Genomic DNA, 25,213 nt, shown 5'->3' on the forward strand with positions numbered 1-25,213 from the left:
GCTGAATGGCAAACTTTCGTGCGTTTTGTTGCAGCCCCCTTGATGCGTGCGCCGCTGCCGGCGCGAAGCCTTGTTTGAGACGCTCGCCACCTCCGTGTGATGTATTTCTCGCCATTTACTTGTTTGCACGCCTAGGAGCATTTCTAAGAGTGTCAGTGGGAGCAACATGCCTCCACTTCAGGAAGAAAGCGCAGCGCACTAGTAATTCCACATACATACAGGAGCAGTGTCCTTGAATTGCTTTGCTCTCTTCTGGCACTGGCAAGTTACCATGCCAACGCATTATAAAATCAACCACTCTTTTAAAGTAGTACTTTCAAAGCTGTATTTACTTCTTGCATGTAATTATTCATTAAAGTAAGAATAGCAGTAATTTACATCTATGTAAAGTATTACAGGCAGACAGAGATTTTTGTGTGTTGATTGTTTTTGGTTTGTTACTCTGTGGTTCGCTCCCTCCCCGCCCCCCTCCAACCTCGGGTGGTGAGAGTTCAAGTGTCCCTGGAAAACAATTTCACTGCATCCATTATTTAAAGCTCTTTCTTTACTAATTTACACGTTTAGAAAATACAAAAAGCCGTACATATTTAAAACACAGGCCTTTTTTACGCCTCCTATAAAAAATACAAGGTTTAAGGCAGCTCAGAAATGCGTTTATACAATTCTACAACGTTCATAAAGTCTCTCCAAATAAGAAAGTTAACTTCCAATCTATAAAATACACTGTACATTTGAAGTTCTAGCAAATACTTCACTGAATCACTGTTGCCAATATCCCCATAAACATAAAATGAAATCTGTACCTTTCCAGAACAGAACAGCAAATGCAATTATCTGGCAAATAGGATGTGGATTTAAAACTTTTATTTTTTTTTTAAATAAATTATTCCCAAAGCATACAATTTATAAAATTCTATATACAAAGAAGAGCGACTGGTAACAAATCCCAGTTTTAAATACATTTTTTATATAAGATTTACCAGAGGTGAGCACCCTGATATGACGAGAGGCAATATATCTTTTCAGGATATTTGTACATACATGTTCTCGAGTTTAAAAGTGTCTTTCAAAGATGGCAGTGCAGAGCTCTTTTAAAACAGAAGTTGCATTGTTCAGTATAGCCAACAACTCTGGGGGGAAAAAAAAAAAAATCCTTTTTTTAATGTCGCTAGGTTAAAGAGGAAGAGAGGGCTGCTGGCACGCTTTTGTTACAGGGAAGATGTGTGTGCAAGAGGGAGTGCTGTAAACCACAGAATTTATTCAGTCTGCTATCTCCTTAAATTTAATTAACGGCAGATGCGGCGTAACCCCCTTTCGGGCACCGCTGCATCACGAAGAGCGAGGCTTGGCGAATGATAATCAAGTTGTCGACTAACCAGTACGGCAACAGCTTTGGCAGCAGCTCTGGGTAGCTCACCTCTTTCTAACCTTCATCTCAAAACGCTTAAAACCAGCCACTACCAGCATGCCATGACTCCTGGTTTCTCCCGGGGGGCGGCTGGCGGCAGCGGGGAGCCCGCCGCAGCCTCGCTAGCAGTCTGTCAGCCCGTCCGCTCGCTGCCAACGCGCAGGCAGGGTGGCGGCAATTGCATAGTGCACACTCGAGACCGACACCCCAAAAACGAGCGGCCCGCGGCCGCCCGCTCCGCTGCGGCCACCGCCCCGGCGGCCGGCTGGCAAGGCCGCGGCGGCTCCGCCAGCCGAAGGCTGCGGGGGAGGCGAGGCCCGGCCAGGCCAGGCCAGGCCAGGCCAGGCCGGGGGAAGGGTGCGGACGGGCGCTGCGGGCAGCAGCGGAGGCAGAGGGGGCCCTCCGCCTTCGGGGCGACGCGGCGGGGGGCGGTGAGGGGGCCGCCCGGACTAACGGTCGGAGGAGTAACGGTCAGAGCGTTTAAAACCGCGCCGCGCAGGGAGGCCCCGCCGGCCGGGCCCCCCGCAGCCGCCGCGGGCCCGCGAGGAGGCCAGCGACGGTCCGGCGCGGAGGGCCCGGCCCGGCCCGGCCCGGCGCGGAGGCAGGGAGGGAGGGACGCTAGAGCCGCGGCAGCAGCGGCAGCAAGATGGAGGGCAGCAGCGCCCAGGCCGCGGCGGCGGGCCGGCCGGCGCTATCCGCCTGCACGGGGAAGCCGGGCTCGGAGCCCGCATTGTCCTCCGCGTCGTCCCTCCCCTTCTGGCTGGGCTCCTCCTCGTAGTCCTCGTCGTAGTACTCCTCCAGGCCGCCGTCCGAGCCGCCGCTGCTGCCGGCGCCGTTGCCGCCCATGTCCGCGCCGAAGCAGAGGCGGGCCATGTTCTCCTTGACCGACTCGCAGATGGGCCGCTCCAGCCCGTCGCAGACGCAGTCGTTGAGCAGCACGGCCTTGGGCACGGCCAGCATGTCCTCGATGACGGCGCGGCACTCCGGCGTGCAGCGCAGCCCGTTGAACAGCTTCCCGCAGTAGGTCATGTAGCGGTTGAGCGCCAGGCTGCAGCGGCTGTCCCAGTCGCAGCGCCGCCGCGCCTCCGTGCAGCCCATGACGCCGGGGCCGCCGCCGCCGGGGCCGCCGCCGGGGCCGCCGGCGCCGCCGGCCGCCGGGCTGCTGGTGCGGGGCAGGCAGGGCTCGATGGCGCGCTTGGTGGCGCGGCAGTTCTCGTCCTGCGCGCAGTCGCAGTCCTCCAGCGCCGGGCCGCGCCGGGTGTGGTTGAGCTGGATGAGGGCCGCGATGCAGTGGCTGGGGCACCGCCGCCTGGAGGAGGCGCCGGAGCCTGCAGCGGCCGCCGGCCCGTCCCCGCCGCCGCCCGCCGGCGGCTGCTGCTGGAGCACCGGGGCGCACGCCTCGGCGTACTGGTTGTAAGCGTAGCTGCACTCGGGCTCCCCCTGACACTGCAGCACCGCCTGCCAGCAGATCAGCCGCCGGCCCTGCACCAGCGAGCCCCGCGGCGGCCACACGGCGCCCAGCGCCGCCGCCAGCCACAGCCAGGCGGCCGGCCACGGCCAGCGGCGCCCGCCGCCGCCTCCGTGCCGAGCGGGCGAGCGGGCCACCATCGCGGGCGGCGGCGGCGGCTGCTGCCGCAGGCGAGCGGGGGAGAGGCGCTGGTAGACGAGGAGGAGGAGGAGGAGGAGAAGGAGCTGCCGCCCGTGGAAAAGTTTGCGAAACTCCCGCCGGCCGTGTGCATCGGGTCTCCTCGCATCAATCCATCCGCGCCGGCTCCGAGGCCCTCCAGCCCCCGGCAGCTGAAACCGGCGGGGCCGCGGTACGAAGCAGGCGCCCGGGGCCGTCCCGTGCCCCCCACCCGCTGCTCCCGGCTTGGCGAGGCGGCGGCGAAGGCGCCCGGAGAGGTGGGGGGAATCAGTGTAAACGGGGGCTCGGAGGAGAGCGGCTCCGGAGTGCGCTCGGGGACTTGCAGGCTGCGCCGGGAGAGCTCATGGTGCTGCCCTGCTCCTCATGCAGTTCCGTTTCTCTTTTTTTTTTTTTTGCACAAAATAAATGCCCAGCTGCTGCTGCTGCTGCTGCTGCTGCTGCTGCCTCCTCGGGAGCTTTTAACTCTCCGCTCGCAGCATCTCTGCACATGCCAGCCGCTCCGATCCCATTCACCGTCCCGGCTCCGCTCGCTCCCTCTCGGTAGGGGTTGCACTTTCGGGTGGCGGGGAGAAGAAGAATCTCTCCCCGCTAGCAAGAAGATAGCACGGGGAAAGGAGAAGAGGCAGCCTTCAGGGTCTCTTTCTCTCTGGGCGACTGATGCTGCTTCTGTTGTCAACAAGCCCTGCAAGCTGCTCTGCGGATCCGTCTGTGGATCTTTTTTTCTTTGCAAGGCTTTAAATACAAAAGTGCCCTCCGAGCAGCAGCAACGTGCTCTGATTAGGCCTCATTATGCATGCATGGAAAAGCAAACAAACAAAAAAAATTAGCAACGCTTCTTCTTTTACACATCCCCCCAGCCTGCGCTCTCTCGCTCTCTTTCTCCTTTTCTCCACTTTTTTCTCCCTTCGCTCGGCCCCTTTCCCTGCCTCGCCACTTGCCATTGGTCCAGCCTGTTGTTGAAACTTTTTTTTCCCCCCTCCTCTCTTTACGATCTGCTGGAGGGAGGGAAGGAGAGAGGGGGGCTGGAGGGCAGCTCACATTCAAAGCTTGAAAGGAAAGGCTTAAGGAGAGTGACAGCCCCCCGAGGAGCCCCTCCTCCCGTTAAGGCGGCGCGGCGGCCGGGCGAGAGGCGCGCAGCGGCAGCAGCGGCGGCGGCGGCGGCGGGGCTCGGCGCTCGGCGCTGCGGGGCTGGCCGGGCGGCGGCGGCGGGGCTCCCCGGCAGCAGCGTGCCGCCCCGGCAGCAGCGTGCCGCCTGGCCGCGCAGGCGAGAGGGCAGGCGGCCTGGGGCTGCCCGCTGCTGGGGCGGGGATGTTGCTCTGAAGCTGCTCCTGCTTCCTGCAGCAAGGGGAAAAAAAGGTCTCTAGCCTGAGTCGTGTGTGTACCCAAACGGCCCGTTGATGCAAGCGAGGGCAGAGCTGCTTCCCGAAAAGTGGGGAGGATCAGGCTCAGGACGGGACCGAGTTTGTCCTTACTGAAATCTAAACAGAGCTCTTGGGTTCCGTGTGTTAGTACGCTGAGGGAGAGCAAAGCTAGCTCTGTTAGTGGTATACTGCGACCATGTAAGTACCGCTTTGCTATGCCTTCAGTATTGCAACTTTCTTTGCACTTAACCGCATCCCCCACCGATTTTAAGCTCGTTCAGCTCAGCTTCTCGCCTGAGGTTTTTGTGCACGGGTTTAAGACACTGACGTACGAGAATGCCTGTTGACAGAAAGACAGTAGGTCTCAGGATAGTTCTTTGATACTTTATGAAGATCTGCCAACTAGTAAACAGTTGTTTAAAGTCTTTAGTTAAGAGGATGAAATGTGTTTTCGTTGCAAGCAAAATACCTTGCTGACGTCCTGCCTTCCTGTTACACTCTCCGCTCGCTTTGCTTTGCTTGTAAGGAATTAGACACAAAAATATAAATATTAAGGCACAACGAGAGGAGCATAACAAAGTAAGTAGTGGTGCATTACCCATTGCCTTTCGGTTTAGTGCTACCTTAATTCCAGAGCAACATCGTCTCCAACCACAAGGGGCATCGGTATCTGCTGCCTGTCAAAACTGGCGCTTTTTTCATCCTGAGACTATCAACTCCATCTGTCACAAATATTAGGACTAAATCTATTTTCCAGAAACTCAGGGATCTTGGGATCCTATGCGGTGTGGACTGATGTCTGTCTGAAAGTGCGTGGAAGGTGGAATGGCCATGTGGCGTGGCTGGGAGTCAGGGTGATTGATGTGTTGAGAAGCATTCGTAAGGATTTGCTCCATTGTCATCAGTTTTACAAGCTGCTTGTGTCTCTCCCTCAGTACAGTTTGCCTCTTCTGGTGCAAAAATTGTGTTAGCTTGTGTTTTTAAATCCATGAAACCGCATTCAGAAACCCTGCCTTCATCCACCTAGTTTAGAGGTGTTTCTTTTAATTCTTGTTTAATTGCGTTATTAAAAATGCCAGATGCCATTCAGGCAGGGTGCAGTAAATACACGTTGCTGTCTACACTGGGCTCGTTCATGCATTGCTTTGCAGCCCTATTCACTGATGATAACACTGTTACTGGTGGAAGTCAGCTAGTTTGGGGTGGGTAAGTTGGAGATGACATTGTAGACACTGTACAAAATGCTGCCACACTGCCTGATTGCTACGGAAACCGGTCCACGTTGGTGCAGCTGGAGAGAAGGGGGCCTGGATGCCGAGATGTTCCAGGCGTAGAGAGTCTGAGAGAGGGGACTGCAATGGGGCAGGATCGTGCCTTGGCGTGGGACAGGGCCCTCCTGAGCTTCCCCAGCACAGGAGAGCAGGAATGGCTGGCTGGCTGTCCCAGTGGGGCTGTCTTCTGCGGACAGCTGGGGGATGAGCTCTGCCCCCTCCCAGCTCCTGCCTTCATCTGCAAACTCCATCCAGCTCGGCTGTCCTTCATTTCTGGAGCAGAAAGCAGGCCACTTACTTTGTGAGGAATGGCAGCAGCTGAACTTCGGACCTCCCAGGAGGGGGAGTAGAGGAGCCTTCACTGCCGGCCTTGCATCCTTGCGTGGCTGGGAGGAGGCTGCTGTGATGCTGCCTGAGCAGGAGGAGGATCAGTGCATGGTCCCACTAGTGCTGACAGGCATCCCTGGCTGGGCACAGTGTTCATTTTGCCTGCTGGTCTGAAAAGCAGGGCATGGCATGAAGCATTGCATCATTCATAGGCAGAGATTTTCACATACATCTTTCAGTTAAGGAAATGCAATTTTCCTACGGTAATAATAGTAATGGAAATGTTGACTTCGAAGTTTGGAATTTGGAATTATCTTTGCTGTCATCCAACTGACAAAAATTGTAACAGAAAATAGCTGGGCTCTTCACTTCCCACACCTTTTAGCCATGTAGAATATGATCATCTACATCCAGGATTATATATCCTTTGTCAATAAATTAACTTCTTAAAATGGTTTAAAAATGTACTAGTCTGTCTTTATTTAATGAGCATTTGGATTCTGTCCGTATTTGTAACTGCCATTTTGGGTAGGGACTTTTGGGGTCGCAGTGCTCTGCTGAAGGAAGCAAATCTTTTCTTGTGTGGAACTAAACTTAGGGAAATAACTCTCCAGCCCCTCTTCTTCAATGCAGGTTTTCTAACAACAGAAATGGTATTGTCAAATTAATCTTTTCAGTTTTCAGAGTAGCTCTAAAAGTAATGAGGAAGGCAACTATTGCTCATTTTCACAGAGCACCATATAGGAAAATATGTTCCATGACTGGACAGTAAAATAAGATCTCATAGCTTTCTGAATTTCCACATATGCTACATCTTCTGTTCACCATCCTTTCCTGTCTTAGCAATTAATTTTGTTCTTTACATCAGCTCTCCAAATCATTATAGAGCAGCAGTATTCCATCACCAGGGGTCATTTTGGCAGCCAGAAAAACCAGTATGTGTCTGATCTGCATTTATTGTAAAGAGTCCTGAGCACCTTTTCGTTTAATCCTGATGTCTTTTCCCCCTTTTTATTTCACACCCTTTCCTAATGGATGTCCTTTCCAACTCATGTTTTCTTTAATTCTTTCTCTGACCTATTTTACATTGAGAGTGTTTAGAAAATAAAATCAGATAGACACAAAAACAGTTGACCTTAAAATTTAGCAGTTCACATTCAGATGTAATTGAAAATACATGGCCTATAGATCTGGTTAATTCCTCTCAAGTGATTTCTAAGCACATTTCTTTTATTGGATTATATTGCTTTTTCTACATTTCAAGAGATTTACAACTGTGATTAAAAATGTCTGGGAGGAGTCCTGTGAATTAATTAGCTGAGAAAATTTCAGTTTGTGCATCCAGTAATATGTTAGTATGTGCCTGATGAAGATACACAGTGAGAGAGCAGTTTTTGTTCTTGAAGAAGGGATTGAATTCTCTACTAATAGAGAATTTCACCTATCAGTGAAAGGTAGCCTCTTACCAAACTCTTGTCAGTAGTTCTCAGAACCTTGGCATTACGGTGCAGTGGGGGTCATGGGAGGCAGTAAAAGTCCTACTTATACACCAACATTCATCCAGTAGAAATGGCCCAGTAAGGTGTCAGTCGCTGTAGCCTATGCAGATGACTGAATATGGACATGTGCATACTGCTGAGTTCTTGGATTTGATGTACCCTCAGAGACCCATAAATAATAACTTCTGCACTCTAAAGTTACAAAAGAAAAACCTTGTGACTTACCAGACGGGAGGGGGTGGGGGGGGGGGAGGGCAGGGAGGGGAATGAATATAATGCTTTCCCAAGTGGTGTCTGTTTCAATGGAGAAGTAAGGGCAAGTGAAGCCATCTAAATTAGGTTCTTGCTCCACATCTGGAGTAGTTTATCTTTTTATTGACTGTGCGGGGCTGTTTGGGAGATTGGTGTCCGAAGTTAGCCACCTAAAGTAGGTGTGAATACTCCCCAAAATAGTCATTTATTCACTAGAATGTGCAGGGCTTTCCAGTGTGAGCATCCCTCCTATCTCTTGCTTTAGTCAGAAAGAAAAATAATGAACAGGGAAGATAGTAAGTAATTATATTGATCGACACACCCCATTGAGTTGAAGCTTGTAGCTGATGAGACTACTGCACTTCACGCTGCAGGATCAGTTAGACATTGTTATGTTGGCTATCCATTTTTAAAGTTATCTTTGCCAGTTGTGAACATTACTGAGGGCATTCAACACCTGGCCTTCAGGCCAATTATTTTGAATTGATTCACCTACATATAATCTGGGATTGGTCCCTTCTGGAACAGGTTGCACATGTCTGCTTGCACACCAGTCAGCCTGGGGCTCCTGTTGACACCCTACCATACTTTATAGCATTTTTCCACTCAATGCATGCTGCAGACTGCCAGTGTGATTTGTTTATAGCATGGTTCTTGAGACTATATGTGTTGCATGCTATGGGGCCTGATTTGAGAATGTGTGGGAGGGCAAAGCAAGCTGATGTAGCATTGGAGGACTGTGTGGGGACTGTGTAGTATCAACTGTGTTGACTCTGGAATGTGTTAGGTGTGGAGGTTCTCCCTGGTTGCCTCCTGGAAGACAGCCTGGGAATGAACTAACATGTATGCTGGATGGAACTGGGAGTGACTCAATCTGTGAGCAACTGACTGTACTGCAATCTCTGAGGTGTTATGGGAGCAGAGAATAAAAAGTGTAGATAGTCTTGTCTTATTACAGGAAGGGGACGAACATATAAAGAGAACGTGGAGTGGGCCTGCTTGGAAGAGTTGGAGGCAGGATATCATTAGTAATTTTTGAATATTAATGATTTGGGTCCTGCAAGTAATGGTTAATATTACTTGCGGTTAATGTTACTTGCAGTTAATGTTACTAATGGTTAATGTGAGAGCTGTAACGGTTAATGGCATACACAGAGTCATAGAATGGTTTGGGTTGGAAGGGACCTTTAAATGTCATCTACTCCAACTCCCCTGCAATAATCAGGGACATCTTCAACTAGATCAGGTTGCTCAGAGCCCCGTCCAACCTGACCCTGAATGTTTCCAGGGATGGGACATCTACCACCTCTGTGGGCAACTTGTTCCAGTGGTTCACCACCCTCATCATAAAAAATTTCTTCCTTATACCTAGTCTGAATCTACCCTCTTTCAGTTTAAAACCATTACCCCTTGTCCTATCGCAACAGGCCCTACTAAAAAGTCTGTCCCCATCTTTTCATCTTTTCATCTTTTCATTCAGCTTTTCATCTACCAGTACCCCCAAGCCCTTCTCCGCAGGGCTGCTCAATCCCTTCATCCCCCAGCCTGTATTGATGCCAGGTTGCCCCGACCCAGGTGCAGGACCTTGCACTTGGCCTTGTTGAACCTCATGAGGTTCACATGGGCCCACTTCTTTAGCTTGTCCAGGTCCCTCTGGATGGCATCCTGTCTCTCAGGTGTGTCAACTGCACCACTCAGCTTGGTGTCATCTGCAAACTTGCTGAGGGTGCACTCGATCCCACTGTCTGTCATTGATGAAGATATTAAACAGCGCTGGTCCCAATACGGACCCCTGAGGGACACCACTCATCACCGATCTCCATCTGGACATTGAACTGTTGACCACTACCTTCTGGATACAACCATCCAGCCAGTTCCTTATCCAGCGAATAGTCCATCCATCAAATCAGTATCTCTCCAATTTAGAGAGAAGGATGTTGTGGGGGACCATGTCAAAGGCCTTACAGAAGTCCAGATAGGTGACATCCGTAGCTCTTCCCTTGACCACTGATGTAGTCACTCCATCATAGAAGGCCACTAGGTTGGTCAGGCAAGACTTGCCCTTGGTGAAGCCATGCTGGCTGTCTCGAATCACCTCCCTGTCCTCTATGTGCCTTAACATAGCTTCTGGGAGGATCTGTTCCATGATCTTCCCAGGCACAGAGGTGAGGCTGACAGGTTGGTAGTTCTCAGGGTCCTCCTTTCTGCCCTTTTTAAAAATGGGTGCAATGTTTCCCTTTTTCCAGGCAATGGGGACTTCACCTGACTGCCATGATTTTTCATATGTCATGGAGAGTGGCTTGGCAACTACACCAGGCAATTCCCTCAGGACTCTGGGATGCATCTTGTCGGGTCCCATAAACTTATGTATGTTCATGTTCCTCAGGTGGTCTCGAACCTGATCTTCTCTTACAGTGGGAGAGACTTTGCTCCCCCAGTCCCTGCCCTGAGGTCCATCCACTTGAGAGGATACATAAAATTGCCTTAAATATATTTTTAATTCAGTGTCTCCTTTTTTTTTTTTCAATATGCCTTTTCCATGTATAATATTTACTTAAAAATTGAGTAGCATCCTTGTACAGTTGGAGATTGTTATTTATGTATGGAATAGTAAGTATCATTGAGAGTATTTACCCAGTGCATCAGTACAGTAAACATAGAAATATTGCACAATACTTTGCTGGACTTCTGCTTTTTCGAACTCTGTTCCAATCTAAACTACAAACTAGACCACACATGCTGTTGAAACAAATCTAAGAACAGAGTAGGACTGCAACCCTTTTTTGGTCCTAACAAAGGCAAAAGTAATTGTGAAGGCAACACATTTCTGGTCACCTGTTAAGCCAGTTAGATAAAGGTTTTAAATAACCATGTTCTACAAAGATGAATGTAAACCACACATGCCGTCACTATGTCAAACCAATTTCAACCATCACAGTATTATGGGAGTTCTTTGTTGGACATGTCAACATATACACACACAAAAGCAGTTAGATGTTTTGTGTTTGGTTGTTGGTTTTGGTTTGTTGATTTTTTTTATTTTCAGGTTTTTCAGATGTTTACAACCAGATATTCCCTGAAGCAGCTAATAGGTTTGTGTTTCATTTTCTGGATGTGCTTCTTTGAAATTCATATAATACAAGTTTGCAAGAAATAGGAAATTCTGAGTTTTCCTATATGAGAAGCATGAAGAAATTAGTAGCTTTGTGGGTAAGCAGAGTTCCATTCTATATAGCCTGAAGGACAAAAGTAAGAGTAGCAGTTTCATTTTTGTGGTTTCAGATTACACCAACACAAACATAACATGTACTCTGGAAGGGTAATACCTAATTTGGTCTCCTACTTCTTCTACATCCAAATTCAATTTCTGTATTAGAATTTGAATATGGCTGCAGTGAAACATGCCATTCAAAAGGTATCTGTTCAATTTAGTAGGTATGCTTGATGTATCCTGTGATAATATTTGCCTAAGGCCTTGTTTACACACAAAAGTAGCTGTGGTTAAAATAAAACTGTCTTTCAAAACAATTTGATTGAAGTAATAAAAATCTAATTCCACATAAATTTGGTGTTAGCAAGCTGATTTTGGGTGTGTTTCAGAAGGTCTCTTTAAGCACAGCTGGCTTCATATCACCAAGAAATGGTGATGTCTTTATTGAGTTGACCTGCTATAAAAGAGTGTCAGACTTGTTTATTACACCTTCTTAGAAGAGCTTCATTCTTTCATTGTACTGAAACAAAATGTGTATAGACTAAATAGTACGCTAAACGTGAAATAGGCATGCAAATATTTCAGAGTCCTGACCCAGATTACCAAATTAAAATAAATCAGTGTTACTCAATAAATAAACTCATTTAAGTGTGCTCGGGCAAGGATTTGCTCTGATTTAAATAGGTCTTTTAAAAGGCAGTTTTAGTTAATCAGTGCAACTTTTCATATGGTCAGCAGCCTAAATTCCCTTTAGTTCATTTCTTCATTTGCTTGAGATACCAGAGAAGAAGAATGAATTAAGATGGATTTTTATACGGAGGGAGATAGCTTGGATAATTAGCAGATTTTATGACAAGAACAGCAGCTACATTCATGCAGGTACATGCATCTTTCTTCCTACACTTCACCTAAAATTAAAAGATGTCAAAGCAGTTAGTAGAGTTCCGCTCCATTCCTCTACTACGCCCTTAGCTGTGGTATCTGAATGCTGGGATGAAAAGAAAAATGTCTTTGTGTCTTAAAAGTTTAATTTGCAAAAGTGATGAATGATTCAGTTACTTTCATATTAGGGGCACAAATCAGGCTGTCTGAGACATTTCCAGACAGACTGATTTTCAGAATATGTCGAGCACCTAACCTTTGAAAATCAGATTTTCTAGCTTGACATTCGAAAAGGAATCATTCACAGTCACGGATAGCTTTGAAAATGTATCTCCTTTCTGCAGCTAACAAAAATTGAGGGCTTCAGAAACGATGGAGAAACAGAGTCGGTCATAAACTTGTCACTGTGCCAATAATAAGCATTAAAATATTGAGCTGGGAGATGTTGGTAACAACACTGCATAATAACTGTCGTTTTCTTTTCAGGTGAAATATTGTGTTCAGGGCTTTGATACATGGAAATACACTGAGCCACCAGCCGTTCTCAGACGCGTTGCAAATAAGTATTTTGTTCTTCCTAACAAACAGTAATCATTCTCCGTGTGCATCGTGGAGGTGACTATGCTGTCATCTTTCTGCTTGCCTGAGGCGACTGCTCTTTTCAGAGTTCCCCAAAAAGGATGGATCAGATTAGGGAGACTGTAAAGATGAGACTAAAGTTGGTACTTTTGGGAAAGTGGTTAGCAACAGCGGTGCTCTGGAGATTTCCCAAACTCTGGGAACTGAGTTGTATGCTGGCATCATGCTGCTTTCTGGAGCCAGACCTAATATCCGTGGCTGGATAGCCCAAACATGTCCAGAGGCTTACAGATATTAGGCATTAGAGATGGAAAAGAGGTTTTGGAACATTCTCCATTCCTATTGCAAGATTATGGAGTCAGTGTGATATTAGTAATTGTGTTGAATTTTCCAGTGGTTTATTTTGGCCTATTTTTGAATGTCCTAAGTGATAAGTTAAGGGGTTTCTACTACTTTCTTTCAATAGATTCTTTGTTTGGAAACATCTCTTGTAACTGATGCAAATTTTTACCGCCTTTAAATACCATTTCGCATAGCTATATTTTATTTTCCCACCCAGGTCATTTTCTATCAATGTTAATTCCTGTGGTATTCATCAGATTAATTATTAGAGTAATTATTGGATAATTAGTTATTCATGATGCCCATGCCAATTCAGTTCATTATGCTGCAGGTGAAACTGCTGTTTGTGTAGCATTGTCTAGTCTCTTTTATCTGATATGTTAGCATTCAGACCTTAAGTAGAGCTAAAGCAGAAGAGGGTTAGGATATAGTGTAACACCATCACAAATATTCTTGTAAAATCCAGTCAATAGCATTTACATTTGCTTCATTCTGTTCTTTCATCAGTTTCATACATTCACCCCACAAATCTATTTAGTACCTGTTTCTTCCTTTTATTCACAGTCTTTACCCTATTCTGCATGCTCTGCTTGTGCTTATGCACTACAAGCTGTGATATAAAGGCTTAGAAATAGTGGAAAGGATATTCCCTAAAATAAAGTTCATGTCTTAGGAGAAAAATAGCCTTACAAATTTATAGCCTGTCCTTGCCTTCCATGTTTGGCATTTGCTTCTTTAATTTACCTGTAAAAGAGAGAAAGTTCCCTATTTTCTGCCTGCCTCTTTCTTAAGGTCCAAGTTGGATTTGTTCCAGCAACGGTGTGAGTTAAGTTCACAGAACGCTTGCTTTCGTTATGTTTGTTTCATACCAGTGGGAAGATGCTACAGAGATACCATAGGGATGAGGTTTTGCAATACACCATGGTACATGTTTTGGGATTGCAAATCTAGTCCTGCTTGAAAACTTTTTATAATATCTTGTTTTCAAAGGATATGTCTATTTCATAGTCATTTTTAACCTGAGTTATATAACTGCTCTAGACATCGTTTTTTGACAGAAAAGTGGGATTGTTAACTGGTTGCTTGCTTTGGGTTAGCTGGGCCTTATGGCTTCCAACATGTTATTTCTCCTCAACTGGACTGAATTCTCATACACTGAAAAGCCTAGCAGTGTGTTCTGATGTGGATAACCTGACACTTACTGAAGGTAGTGAGTTTCCTCAAGGTGAGATCAAAGGATAATATATGCATGTGGGTAGTACCAGTGTCTTTTACATTTTTTTCACCATTCTTTATTCCACTGCGGAATGGTTGCCCCTTTGTGATAACATCTTTATACTTATTTTTCCTACTCCTCCATTTTTTCCCTTACATTTTCCTCTCTCAGGCCCTTTCTTAATTGCTTTTTTTTTTCAGTCCTTGCTGACATTTAGGAAAAAACAGCAGAGAAGAGGTCCTCTATTTGACCATGTTTATTGATACTGCTATGGCCTCTCCAGTTACCTTTTGCCAACTTTCTTAACTGAATTTCTCTTCACAAAATTGTCAAAGGCAAAGCATTGTACAAACTCATACCTAAATGTATTTCTGTGAGAATGTGCATCAGGATCATTTGGATGGCCATCTTGAAATCTTTCTGTGGATTTGGGAACCTCCTAGGGACCAGGAGTTACTGCCAGGTGGAAAATTGCAGCCTGAATGGCACACTACAAATATTCAAGGCTTACAGCTCAGCTCAGGGAAGATAGTTCAGAGCAAGCCATTCTTTGAATGATTTCATGTGAAGTGTTTAGTGAATTATTAAAGAACGTGACAAAATATAAGTTTGCTTGCACATCATTTAGGAACAGAAAATGGGGGGAAAACTGTCAAACAAGCAGCTTGTTGTGAACGGTTCAGGCAGTATTAGTCTTCTCTTAGGTGGAATGTGACCCTGCTAACCCTGAAGTGTGAGTTAGACCTTTGATGTTCAAGGGGATTCAGAATTAGGCGGACAGAGTTCATCCAGCATGCGATGGTAGTGTGTGACTGGTGCAAATTCTCCCTTTCAGTCCAACCAGGCCCTGTTTGTAACCAGCATTGAAACTGAGGACTAGATCTAGGAGAATACTTTGAAAATCTGGGCAAGAGGTGGCAAGACATCTGTTCCTTAAAAAATAAAAAAAAATGATAAAGATAGGAAGGAAAGGAAATGGAGGAGAAACAGTAGAGATAACAGGGAAGAGAAATTGCTCTTTTCTCCTGTCTTCTCCCTTGTTTTTTAATAAGTAATTAACATATATTGAACTATCACTCCCATCATTAGCACATTAGCATTTATTGTGCTGGACCATTTAGCAAGGAATAAAATACCTTTGTCTTTTACATGTTTTGATTTGACAACTCAGCAAAAAAGAAACAGGTTTTTTTTTCAGAAAACGTGAATGTTGTATGGAAAATGTCCTGATCACAGGTGAAAAGCATCATAATTTTTTCCACTTTTGGCCTTTTAGATTCAGTGTAATCCCAGTAATGTTCACATCTGCAGGATGTCCCTGGATGTGAGAATTTCCATTGGATAGGTACAGCTATGTAATAAATAAGTTAATGTACTCAGACTGCACACTTGAAAAGGCACAGGAAGAATACAAGTTAGATTTCTTTTGAAACAAATAAGCATTTGTGGTCATTGTGGATGAAAATCATGCCTGTACAAATAGCCAGCAAAAAGCTCTGTGTATCCTCGTCCCAGAACTCCAACTTAAGTGCTTAAAACTGGGCAGATTTAAGGTTGAAGGGGAGTATCTGTCTATACGGTCCATCTACGTCAGGAAAGATTTTTATGCAGGGAACACGTCTTTGTCTCTAAGGAAATCGGATGGAAATGGGCTTTGTTCATGGAACATGCCCTGGAAACAGTGAGAAGGGGGAAACTTCTCTGCGCTGGCAACATGGTGAAAACCCCATTGCAGTTGTGTCATGGCTGTTAGAACCATTGGTACCAATTGCATCAGCAAGCACTGTCCTGCAATTTAGGTCAATATTTCCCCAGGAATGTAAAGCCATTCGTCATGTGCCTGCAAGCTTTCTTGGTTGCTCTCCCCATGTGTGGCACTGGATTATTTTTGTCTGCCATAGAATTTCTTATTGGAACACATTAAACAAACCTAAATTCAGTAAATGAAAATTATTAAAACTGCTTTGTATTTGACAAAAATACAAATATATGATTTTTTTCCCCAAAAAAGTAAATTTATTGAACTGTAGTGTTGTTTAGGAGGAAAGAGCTTCCCTCTTTATTCAGCTAAGAGGTAATGTACAAGGTCATTTGTTTAGAAATAGGGTAATTTCCTGTACTTTACTAAATCTTGTCTTCTAAAGGTAGAAAAACAGAAATATCACAAAGACTGTATGATATATAAGATATACTGTGTTTTCTGAACCTTGGAAAGAACAGTTCCTTCAATGCCCTCTCCTTGCTCTCAACCCTAAGTAATCTATTACCCACTGCTACTCTTATCAGATGGCTTCTCTGTGGAATGAGCTAGTCCTGTTTCACGAACAAATTCTTGTGCTGGATAAGGTCAAGTGGAATAAGTTTTTGGTGACCAAATTTTAATCTTGCTTTGCTGTAAATCATGAGAAAGCGTACTGATTTTCATCAGTAAGAATCCTTAATTGGACCCTAGGTCTCCAGTGACTGCTTTGTAATGTCACAAATCATCCGTAATCCACTTTTGAGGTCACAGAGAAACCTCCCTATGTTTAGTTCTGTTCTGACATTGTTTCTTTGTAACTTTCTGCTTTATGCAATTATAACAGAATAACATGCTTGGGGCACCTTTCATTTTTTGTCCTGTAAAAGGCTAATAAACCATTAGGGGTATTTTACAACACAGTGAGTGCTATTTTGCAATGTTTCATTAGGCACAAATCCACAAGTCACCTTCAGGAACTCCAGATGACAGACCGAATATATTTTTGCAGCTGTTCTATGGGAGCTCATGAAAGTCTTGTTCCCTTTAAAGACAAAAAAAAAAAAAGACAGACCTTTTTATGTATCAGTCCTTTTGACAGTCCTCTGTAAAGCAAGAAGACTCATCTCCGTTACAGCTGAGTACTGTGCATTTTATCCATATGCCTGTGGATAGTTCAAATATCATCTCTCTTGTAAAATACTTTTGCTGTAGCATTGAAGGAAGTGAACGCCTTTGAATAGGATATAATATGCTCCAAAATGCTTTGAATGGCTGTTCACTTAATGAAATATCGCCTAAAGCGATGCTATCTTCTGACTATTATATGGTGTTTCATGAGTTGACTTTTAAATTGAATTCCCTGCCATCTTTATGTACCGGAGAACATCTTGAAAAAATCAAGCTACAAATAGTGACTGTTTTCTAAAGGTCAAAGAAATTGTAAGGGAAAAAAAAAGTCTTTTCTGAAAAGAAATATTCAGGAAGCCCTGAATATTTATATACTGATATCATCTTTAGACCTCCAGGGTGTTTCAGAGTACAGACAGCTACAGTTTTTAATAAAAATGTTTTCCAAACCGAATTTCATTTCTCATTTCAGATATATAAAAAAAGATTAGTTTCCTGACTCATACTCCTTTGTTTGAGTTTTAACAGTTAATGTTTGGTCCTTTTCCAAAACAATTTTCTGTCCTTTTTAAAAGCGGTAAGGCTTGGGATATAGAACTGCCAACAACTGTTTAGAAAAACATATGCTAAAGACTTGCCTACAAGGTAGTGGAAGGGGATGGATGGTTCATTTGAATGACCTCTGTTTACATGACAATATTGTAGCATGTATTAGCTGGTGAGATAATGCATGTTCTATACTGCTATTTTAAAAGTGCAGTTGGTTTATTGAGTATTAAGTCAGTGTGCAGATGTCTGTGTTTGTCCATCTGCTCTGAGTGCTCTTTTGGCCGTCCTCCATTTTTCATCCTTATCAGGATGCACCAGCATCTACTGTTCTTTTCATGGTGACGAGATATCATCTACCTGTTTAAGTGCTAGTCTTGCTCAGGATCAGTCCATTTACATCTGTGCATTATGTCGCTGTACCATGTTTTCTACACCTGCCCTGAGACATAAAGAGGAACTGCCTCTGCTTGCCATCTGGGGAAAACTAAAGGATCAGGAAATCCTTGAAATGGAATATTGCCACAAACATAATTAATGGACTCTGACAGTCATCAGTCTGTGGAGTGCAATGGGAAAGGACATCTTTCTCTTTATAAAGAGTACAAACACCAGGTAGAAGGTGAAGGAGCGAAGAATATGAAGTCCTTGAATAACATCCAATGCAGAGAGATGCAGGTATAACCTGTTCTTGGCCTTCAGTAACCTTCCAAGCATTGGCAAGCCGTGTGAAATAGGGTATGAGACAAGATAGCAACAGAGTGGTAATGAACACTTCACAGCCACAGCCTCACAGCCCATCTTCCCACATCAGATTGGTTCTCTTCTGACTGGCAGCGAGATGTTGGATTTGCAAATGGAAGCAGCCGTATGTTTCTGCACGGCCACAGGAGAGCTGCCCCTGTGCTCACCTGGGTGGACTGTGCACAGTGGCTTGTAGCTGGCACAGGAGCTGGCTTGCACAACCAAAGGTAGATGGTAGCCACCACACAGGTGCAGTTGCTATCATCATGGAATGAAGCATTTTGTCTGTGTTGGCTGGATACAATGGCATCCAAAAAGACATGGGTTGTAGGATGTCGTAAATTGTGGGGGTATGTGAGTTTGAGCCCTGTCCCATAACAAGCGGCCAGGCAAGACCCCAGATAATGTGGGCGCCCATAGCAGGACAGAGGGGTATCAAATACACAATCTGATTGCTGAGGGCTGAGTACAAAGGCAGAAGAAGAGATGGTTGCCTTGTGCCTCTAGTTACATAAACATCTTACCATGTAGTATGGAGTAGTTAGGGTGACCAAGAGAGCTGCTAAATGTGACCAACACAAGCTCCACATGAACCACATGTGCATGCACCATGGCCCCAGCAAAACAGAGACTGTGTAGCTTCATGAAGTGGCAATGTGTGTGTAAGGGAAGGAGACAACCTCATCTGCAAGCACTGGAAATGTGAGCCCGTCTTCAGGGGCACTGCAGTTTGTGCAGTCCCCAAGGAGCAGAGATTAGTGGAATTCTAATTCCAGGACTTTCCAGGCTTTGTGCGCACCTGCACAGGTGTATAGAAAGACTAAGAAATTTTGAGTAGCACCCAGAGGTGGAAGTGGAAGCAGTGGGTGGAAATTAGGAAAGAAAAGACATTCTCACCTTGGAGAAAATCACTAGAGGGTGACATAAGCTTTATTATTTCTGTGTTTTAATCCTAGACTAGGCAAAACCAGAGAATATGTGGCAGCGAGAAAGGCTCAATTCAAAAACCTGTGAGTTGGCTGTTTGCATTTTGGCCAAAAAGAATGGGACTGGAGAGGTTTTTTACACACCGTGTCATTTTTTTCTGGACATGTATTGAACTTTGGTTTGAAAAGAAGCAGTGAAAAAGAAATATTTGATTTATCAGAGAGTCTATGCAACAAATTAACCTTGAAGGAAGAAGGTTCTCTCTGCCTTGAAGCAGATGGGGTACGGAGGAATTTGCACAAAGGATTCCTCAGTGGGTCCTTCAGCCTGGAATCAAGGAAACAAAGCAGTGAAGAAATGCCGAACCCTCCTGTCTGTCCTTCTGAACAAAGAAGCAGTGTAAAAGAAGGAGAGCTCATGCTAGCTGAAATCCCTGGGTGCTGCTGACTTAGGTTCTCATAAAGTGGGGCTTGACTGTGGCATTCCAGATCTGTGCACAGACCTGGAAGATAAAAATCACGGCATAATTTGTGACTCCTGAAAACAAGTTAATGAATGCAATAAAACTTTATGTTCTCTCTCTCAGAGATGAGATGAGAGTGAGAGGGAAGAGTGAAGGAGAGGGAGGGTTAGTTGCGGTGTTCTAGTTTGGTACCTGTATTCTGTCCAAGTCGTCAGTCTTCACTTCCCCAGCCCTGGCTTCAGAGCTCCTCAGCCACTTTCCTCTTCATTCCAATCACTCCAAGATCTACTATGCCCTCCATACTCTTCTTTCAGCTTGCACAACCTGTGCCACTCTCACTTTCCCATTGTATTTCTTTGTGTACAACACACTCATTAAAGAATAAATGTACCATACCTGCCATGTCAGTGTCTTCATTCATAGCCCTTGCTCCTTTCACAGTCCCTCTTTCCTCTTTTGTTATCATTTATACAGACAAAAAATTTCCTCAGGAAAGTGTTCTGTTGTATTGTTTCCTCTCCACACGGTCTGTAGTGAAGTGTCACTGTGCGATGTGAAAAGAATGCAGGAAAAGAATGATGGGCCATAATAATAAGCTCTGATTAAATAGATAGAGATCACACTCTGGGCAAAGCTGGAATTTGGTGTTCTACTTAGCATCTATCTCCTGTTCCACATTTCATAGGCAGATGTGTTAACTACACCTACAGTTTCTGTATGTTTCCCATTACAAGGCCCCTTCTTACAGTTGCTCCTAAGGTTGCCAAATTGTTTTAACTATGCAGGCTGAAAGTTTTCCATTCTGCATATCTACTTCAGGTTTAATTTAGAGGGACTTTAGAGGAAATAAAGTATGCTATTCATGTTTAAATTAATTTATTTTCAGTTGACTCTTCAATCCTACGATTTGAAGCAAGCCTTTGAATTTTGTGGCAAATAAAGAACAGGGCATGTTGCCGTCATGACAGAATGTGCCCTTTGCTTACTTGTGTTGGGTGGGGAAAACAATCGTCACGTGTTTGGCCATGTTTTGGTTTGGTTTGGTTTTAAATAATTAAGCAGAAACTTAAGAATTAAGCAGGCACTTTTGCCACAGAGTCCTTCTCTGCTGAGCATGGCCCACAGCAGACCAGCTGGCACTGGGTACATTTTTTTTTTTTCCTCTCTTCTTTTGGGTCTTTCTTGGCTCCTTTGGGTAGGGAGTTGCAGTAAAAGAAGGGCCAGTTCCCTGATTAAGGCAGATGAGGGCTTCTTCAGCAACTGGATTGTTTCTCTATATCTCCTGCCGGACCACCATTTGAGTCATTCTCTTCTTGTACAGCGATTAGCTACATATTTTCCTGCCCATCCAGGTAACACATCTGCAGACAGGTTTGCAGAATGGGATTGCAGATGCCCCATATGTGCAGCATGCAGTCAAGTTCTAGGTATGCCAAAAAATCAAATGCCAGCAACTTGTTTTTGACAAGTCTGGCATTCCTTTGTCAGTACTTCACACTCGCAGGCTGTCAGGTGGGAATAGAGAGCACTGAATCTGCAAGTGGTCTAGCAAAGGCACGGTGAGAGCATCCCTACAGCAGCCAGGAGGGAGTGAATATTTGTGCATGCAGTGCAGGGCTTAAGTGCGTCGTGTCGTATAAATTGGAAGCCCATGTGAGAAATGGGAAGACCAAAAAGAAATAAAGAATAGCCATCTGCTTACTGAATGAAGCACGGCTCGGGTGGGTCAGAGGGAGGTTTGTGTGGCTATGTGGTAACTTATATATAATATGGATTGGACAAATGGCATTGAGATTGGGAAATCTTGCAACTTCTTATTCCTAATTCTGGAGAGCTTGACTTTCCAGCCTGAAGAATCTTTTGACATAGGTGTTTAAGAATCTAGAAGGAGACATGTACAGTCTATGGCAGCTCAGTTCATTAGCATAAGTTTGGGATTTGCTGTTCCTGCCATGTATGTTACATAAAAACTCTTCTAAAATACTTTGGAACTTTGAAAAACTTTTTTCGGGAGACTGTTCCTTGTGCCTCTTGGCCTGTTAAGCAAAGTGCCTTGACTGCCACGAGGAAGAGAAAAATTGAAACTAGTACTTTTAGAACATATCTAAAATAATTTAAGATCACTTCCATGAATAAAAATTCACTGTTTTAAAGCCCACATCTCAGACTCTGCATTTCTGTGAGTTGGTCTGCTGGGAAGCTGCTAAAGTTCTTCCTGTTTCATTGACTAGGACAATACATATGTATGCCTTTAAAACCAGGACAATTTCATAATTTTCAGAATTACTCTTGCCTGTCCTGGACTTCATGAAGGTATAATTTCTGAGGAAATTCCACTTCTTTGGTGGGGGAAGGGAGGAAATACTTCCATGGCAGGTTGGCTTTAAAATATAAATGGTGCTGTTTGAAGCAGCTTAAGAGCCAGGAATGCCAGACTGAATCGGAGAGACAGATTAATGGGCAGGTGACGCAATCGTAGTTACGTGATAAATTGCTTGGTTATTTCTCTATCAAATGCCCTGCAGTACAATCTGTCACATGATTATCACACGCATACACATAGCCTACATACGCACAGGCAGATGTCTTGGGACAGATCCTCGGCAAGCATAAATTGACTGAGCTCCCTTGAAGTCCCTTTAAGTCCTGGAGCTTTGCCATTTTGTATCAATTAAGGACTTGGCCGCTTTGTCTCCATCTATGTTCACTAAGCTGCAGACCAAACTGATGATTATTCGTCTTAGTAAGTGTTGCAAGTTTCTGGCTCTTATTTGCTAGTGAAAAAAAAAATGTTCTAACATGAAACTGGGCTTAGATCCCAGTTTTCAGTCATACTCTCCATTAAAAGATGAAGGATGTGGCATACATCACCTGAGAAGCATAAATCAAATAGTAATAGTGCTGTTGTTTTCCTAAAGAACTCAGGGAAGAACTTAATTGTGTTCACATCTCCTACTGCATCTAGCCTGGTGTCCTGACTCAGTTGCGTTAAGATTGAGAAATCCTTACCAGGGATACAATGCACACAATGGTTACAGTCACTGATGTAATACTGGCGCCAGTAAGCTTTATTTTATTTAAAAAAATACTACTTTCCATGTACTTTAAAATAGTATAGACATAAAATATTTAAAAAAAAAACAGAAGCTCTGTCTGTGTAATTTGATGCTGAGCCTTAGCAAAACAGGCAAAGTTCCAAATATTTTTCCCTGCTCAAATGGTTTAAAATATGTTTCCAAGGGTGATTTGGCTGGAGAGGCGACCACTGGGGAATTACAAGCTGAAAAGTTTTATTTTTTGTGAAGATCTGTATTTCTGTGAAGAAACCGCAACTGCTTTTAGGGCTGGCCAGAAGCCAGAGGTAAGGTATGCTCAAAAAACATTCGCTCAAGTGAAGTCTCATTAATGAAGCTGAAAGCAAGAAACAGTTTTCTTAAAACTTAAAAGACAGACAGTGAGATAAGTCCATTGCAAACAGAATACCTCCACTAGTGTGTAAGGCCCCTGTCCTGTGGAGACTTCTGCCCACATTTCCTCTACCTTGCTTCCCGCTCACACCAAATTTTTGCACCACTAAAATGGAGTCGTCCTTGCGTAAGCGTTTGCCAGACTGGGGCCTCCCTTTGTACTTAATTAGTGTTTGACATATTCAGTAGGAAGTCAGATGAACTAGAGGCATAAGTAACGCCTAATTTCGCATTGCCAGGGGAAGTTTAATTTACGAGCTTGTTATACTCATAGCCAAATGTTACTTTTGGCAAAAAGAATGTTTACAATGTTGTTGTTTGGACAAACTACAACTATTTTTTTCTTCAGGGCCTGGTCCACGCACCCCTGGAAGGCAGAGAAGACTGTCACTGCTTTCCGGAGTGGGGGCCCTCTTTCTGCCCGCGTGTGGACGTGTAACAGCCATCTGACATTTGGGAGGACTTGGCTTTTGGGAAGCCTGTGAGCAACCGTTTGGGAGGCACCTGGGCTATCTTCTCTACATGCCAGGTAGCACCTACACTATTTGTGTCAGTGCCTGGGCTAAGACCTTGACAGAACTAGGCACATCAGTCCCATCTGTGTGCTAAGGCTCCTTCTCTGTAAGCATCATCTACCTTTCCTAATATGCCTAAATCTAGACTGCAGCACATACCACCTTGCTCCCATTTAAAAAACCATTACAAACTAGAGCAGCACTTGCATCCCATATGTGCCAGGGGGACCTCAGCTTGGAGCACATGGTGATCTCTGACAATCAGCTTCAGAAGAGAACAACTGTGGTCATTCTTGCTCAGAAATATTCCCACGGTTGTGGTCGGGCCTTTTTCACAACAGCCTGGTGGTTAATGAGTTTGCCCAGGAGCTGGGAGACAGGAGCATGCACCTTCTTGTTGGCTGTTTCTCTGGCCTCATTACTCTGGCATTCCTCTATACATGATGGTACAGCTTCGACAGGGAAGGTGGGAATGACCTCTCCAGAAACACCTGGTAGCACACATTTTCTTGGTAGGTCAGAACTGCAGGGTTTTCATCCAGTGTGGTTTTGGAGACCTGACAGCCCATCACCTCCCTTCTTGGCTGATTGCTCATGCCAATATGCCATCATACAAAGAGAGGAACCCACTAGAAACAGCCATGTTATTTTTGAAGTCCCAATCAGTTTGTGCCTCAATGTATGGACTCTGTGCTTTTAGACTAGGTCAGTAATGTACCTGTTGAAGTGGGACATGTAAGAGGCGTGTGCCTGTTTAAGCACCCATTTACTATCAGCACTTCCCATGGAGTAGCCTGCTGTCCACCTGCTCAGCCTCTGAGTCTCTTGAACCTCTCTTTGAAGACATCCACCTTTTTCTGTTGACCGGAGTGGGAGTTTATATGCTGAATTCTGACTTATGCAGCACTCACCTGGGAGCATGTGCCTAATTTTTATAAGTCATTAATCCGTAAATTAAAAGCACTATGTCCTTTCCCTGGATCTCTCTCCAAACAAGAGGCACTTTCATTTTGCCACCTCTCCATTTACTTGCCCCTTAATTATATTTCAGGAAATAGCTACTTTGTGTGGCGTGCTCCCCTGCGGTGAAGACCAAAGAGTGGATGAGAGGAAATCTAGTTAATCCTGACCAGCATAGCATTTAAAGTAATTTCATGACTGACTTCAGGAGGACTTGTGTCCAGCTCCCGTGGGGCCCTGAGAGCAGCTGCATCGTGGAAGCCAGCGGCAGGGAATTAGTCTTGCTGTCCATGTTGCGGAGGAGTCAGTACTCGGAGCAGATTCATACCTTCAACAGACCAACGTTAGCTCTAGTCCAGACTATTATCACTGCAGGTTTAGTGTTCAGTTAACAATGAGTTATTGCCTGGTAAAAATGGTAGGGGTTATTATATAGACACTGGGCCTCAGGGAAATGGCATATGCAACTATTGCTCTACTTTGATCATAATGTCCTAAGGGTCTTGGTATGCACACCAACTTCTGATTATATTTTACAGCTTTCTCTGCTCTTTTCCTGTGTCTAATTCCTTTATGAAAGAAAGGACCAGAAATATATTTAGCAGGCCAGGGAATAGCCATGGTACCATCACACATCACAGAATGTTTGCAGAGGTGACCCATGCTTCGAACAGCCCACAAGGAAAATCTGAGATTTATCATCTGTTCAGACATTGAGTAATTTTTCAT

The 25,213-nt window shown here is 44.9% G+C and overlaps 1 protein-coding gene and 1 long non-coding RNA gene across 9 annotated transcripts in view; one reads left to right on the forward strand and one right to left on the reverse strand.

Moving 5' to 3' along the window:
• Window positions 1-311: 311 nt before the first annotated feature.
• GAS1 (growth arrest specific 1) lies at window positions 312-3,944 on the reverse strand. Its single transcript, XM_075488473.1, has one exon. The coding sequence runs from the start codon at window positions 3,014-3,016 to the stop codon at window positions 2,027-2,029; it is 990 nt and encodes a 329-aa protein (XP_075344588.1). The 5' UTR covers window positions 3,017-3,944; the 3' UTR covers window positions 312-2,026.
• A 306-nt stretch (window positions 3,945-4,250) lies between these two features.
• Window positions 4,251-25,213, forward strand: part of LOC142402725 (uncharacterized) — a 63,237-nt gene continuing 42,274 nt past the window's right edge. For 7 of the 8 annotated variants that reach the window (XR_012773452.1, XR_012773456.1, XR_012773451.1 and 4 more), the window contains exons 1-3: window positions 4,251-4,612; window positions 23,359-23,630; window positions 24,576-24,670. This is a non-coding gene — a long non-coding RNA (uncharacterized LOC142402725). Of the gene's footprint in view, window positions 4,613-22,782; window positions 22,904-23,358; window positions 23,631-24,575; window positions 24,671-25,213 lie in introns of all 8 variants that reach the window. The other variant, XR_012773450.1, reaches the window with a different exon arrangement.

Source organism: Mycteria americana, chromosome Z, assembly GCF_035582795.1.
Source record: "Mycteria americana isolate JAX WOST 10 ecotype Jacksonville Zoo and Gardens chromosome Z, USCA_MyAme_1.0, whole genome shotgun sequence".
NCBI lineage: Eukaryota > Metazoa > Chordata > Aves > Ciconiiformes > Ciconiidae > Mycteria > Mycteria americana.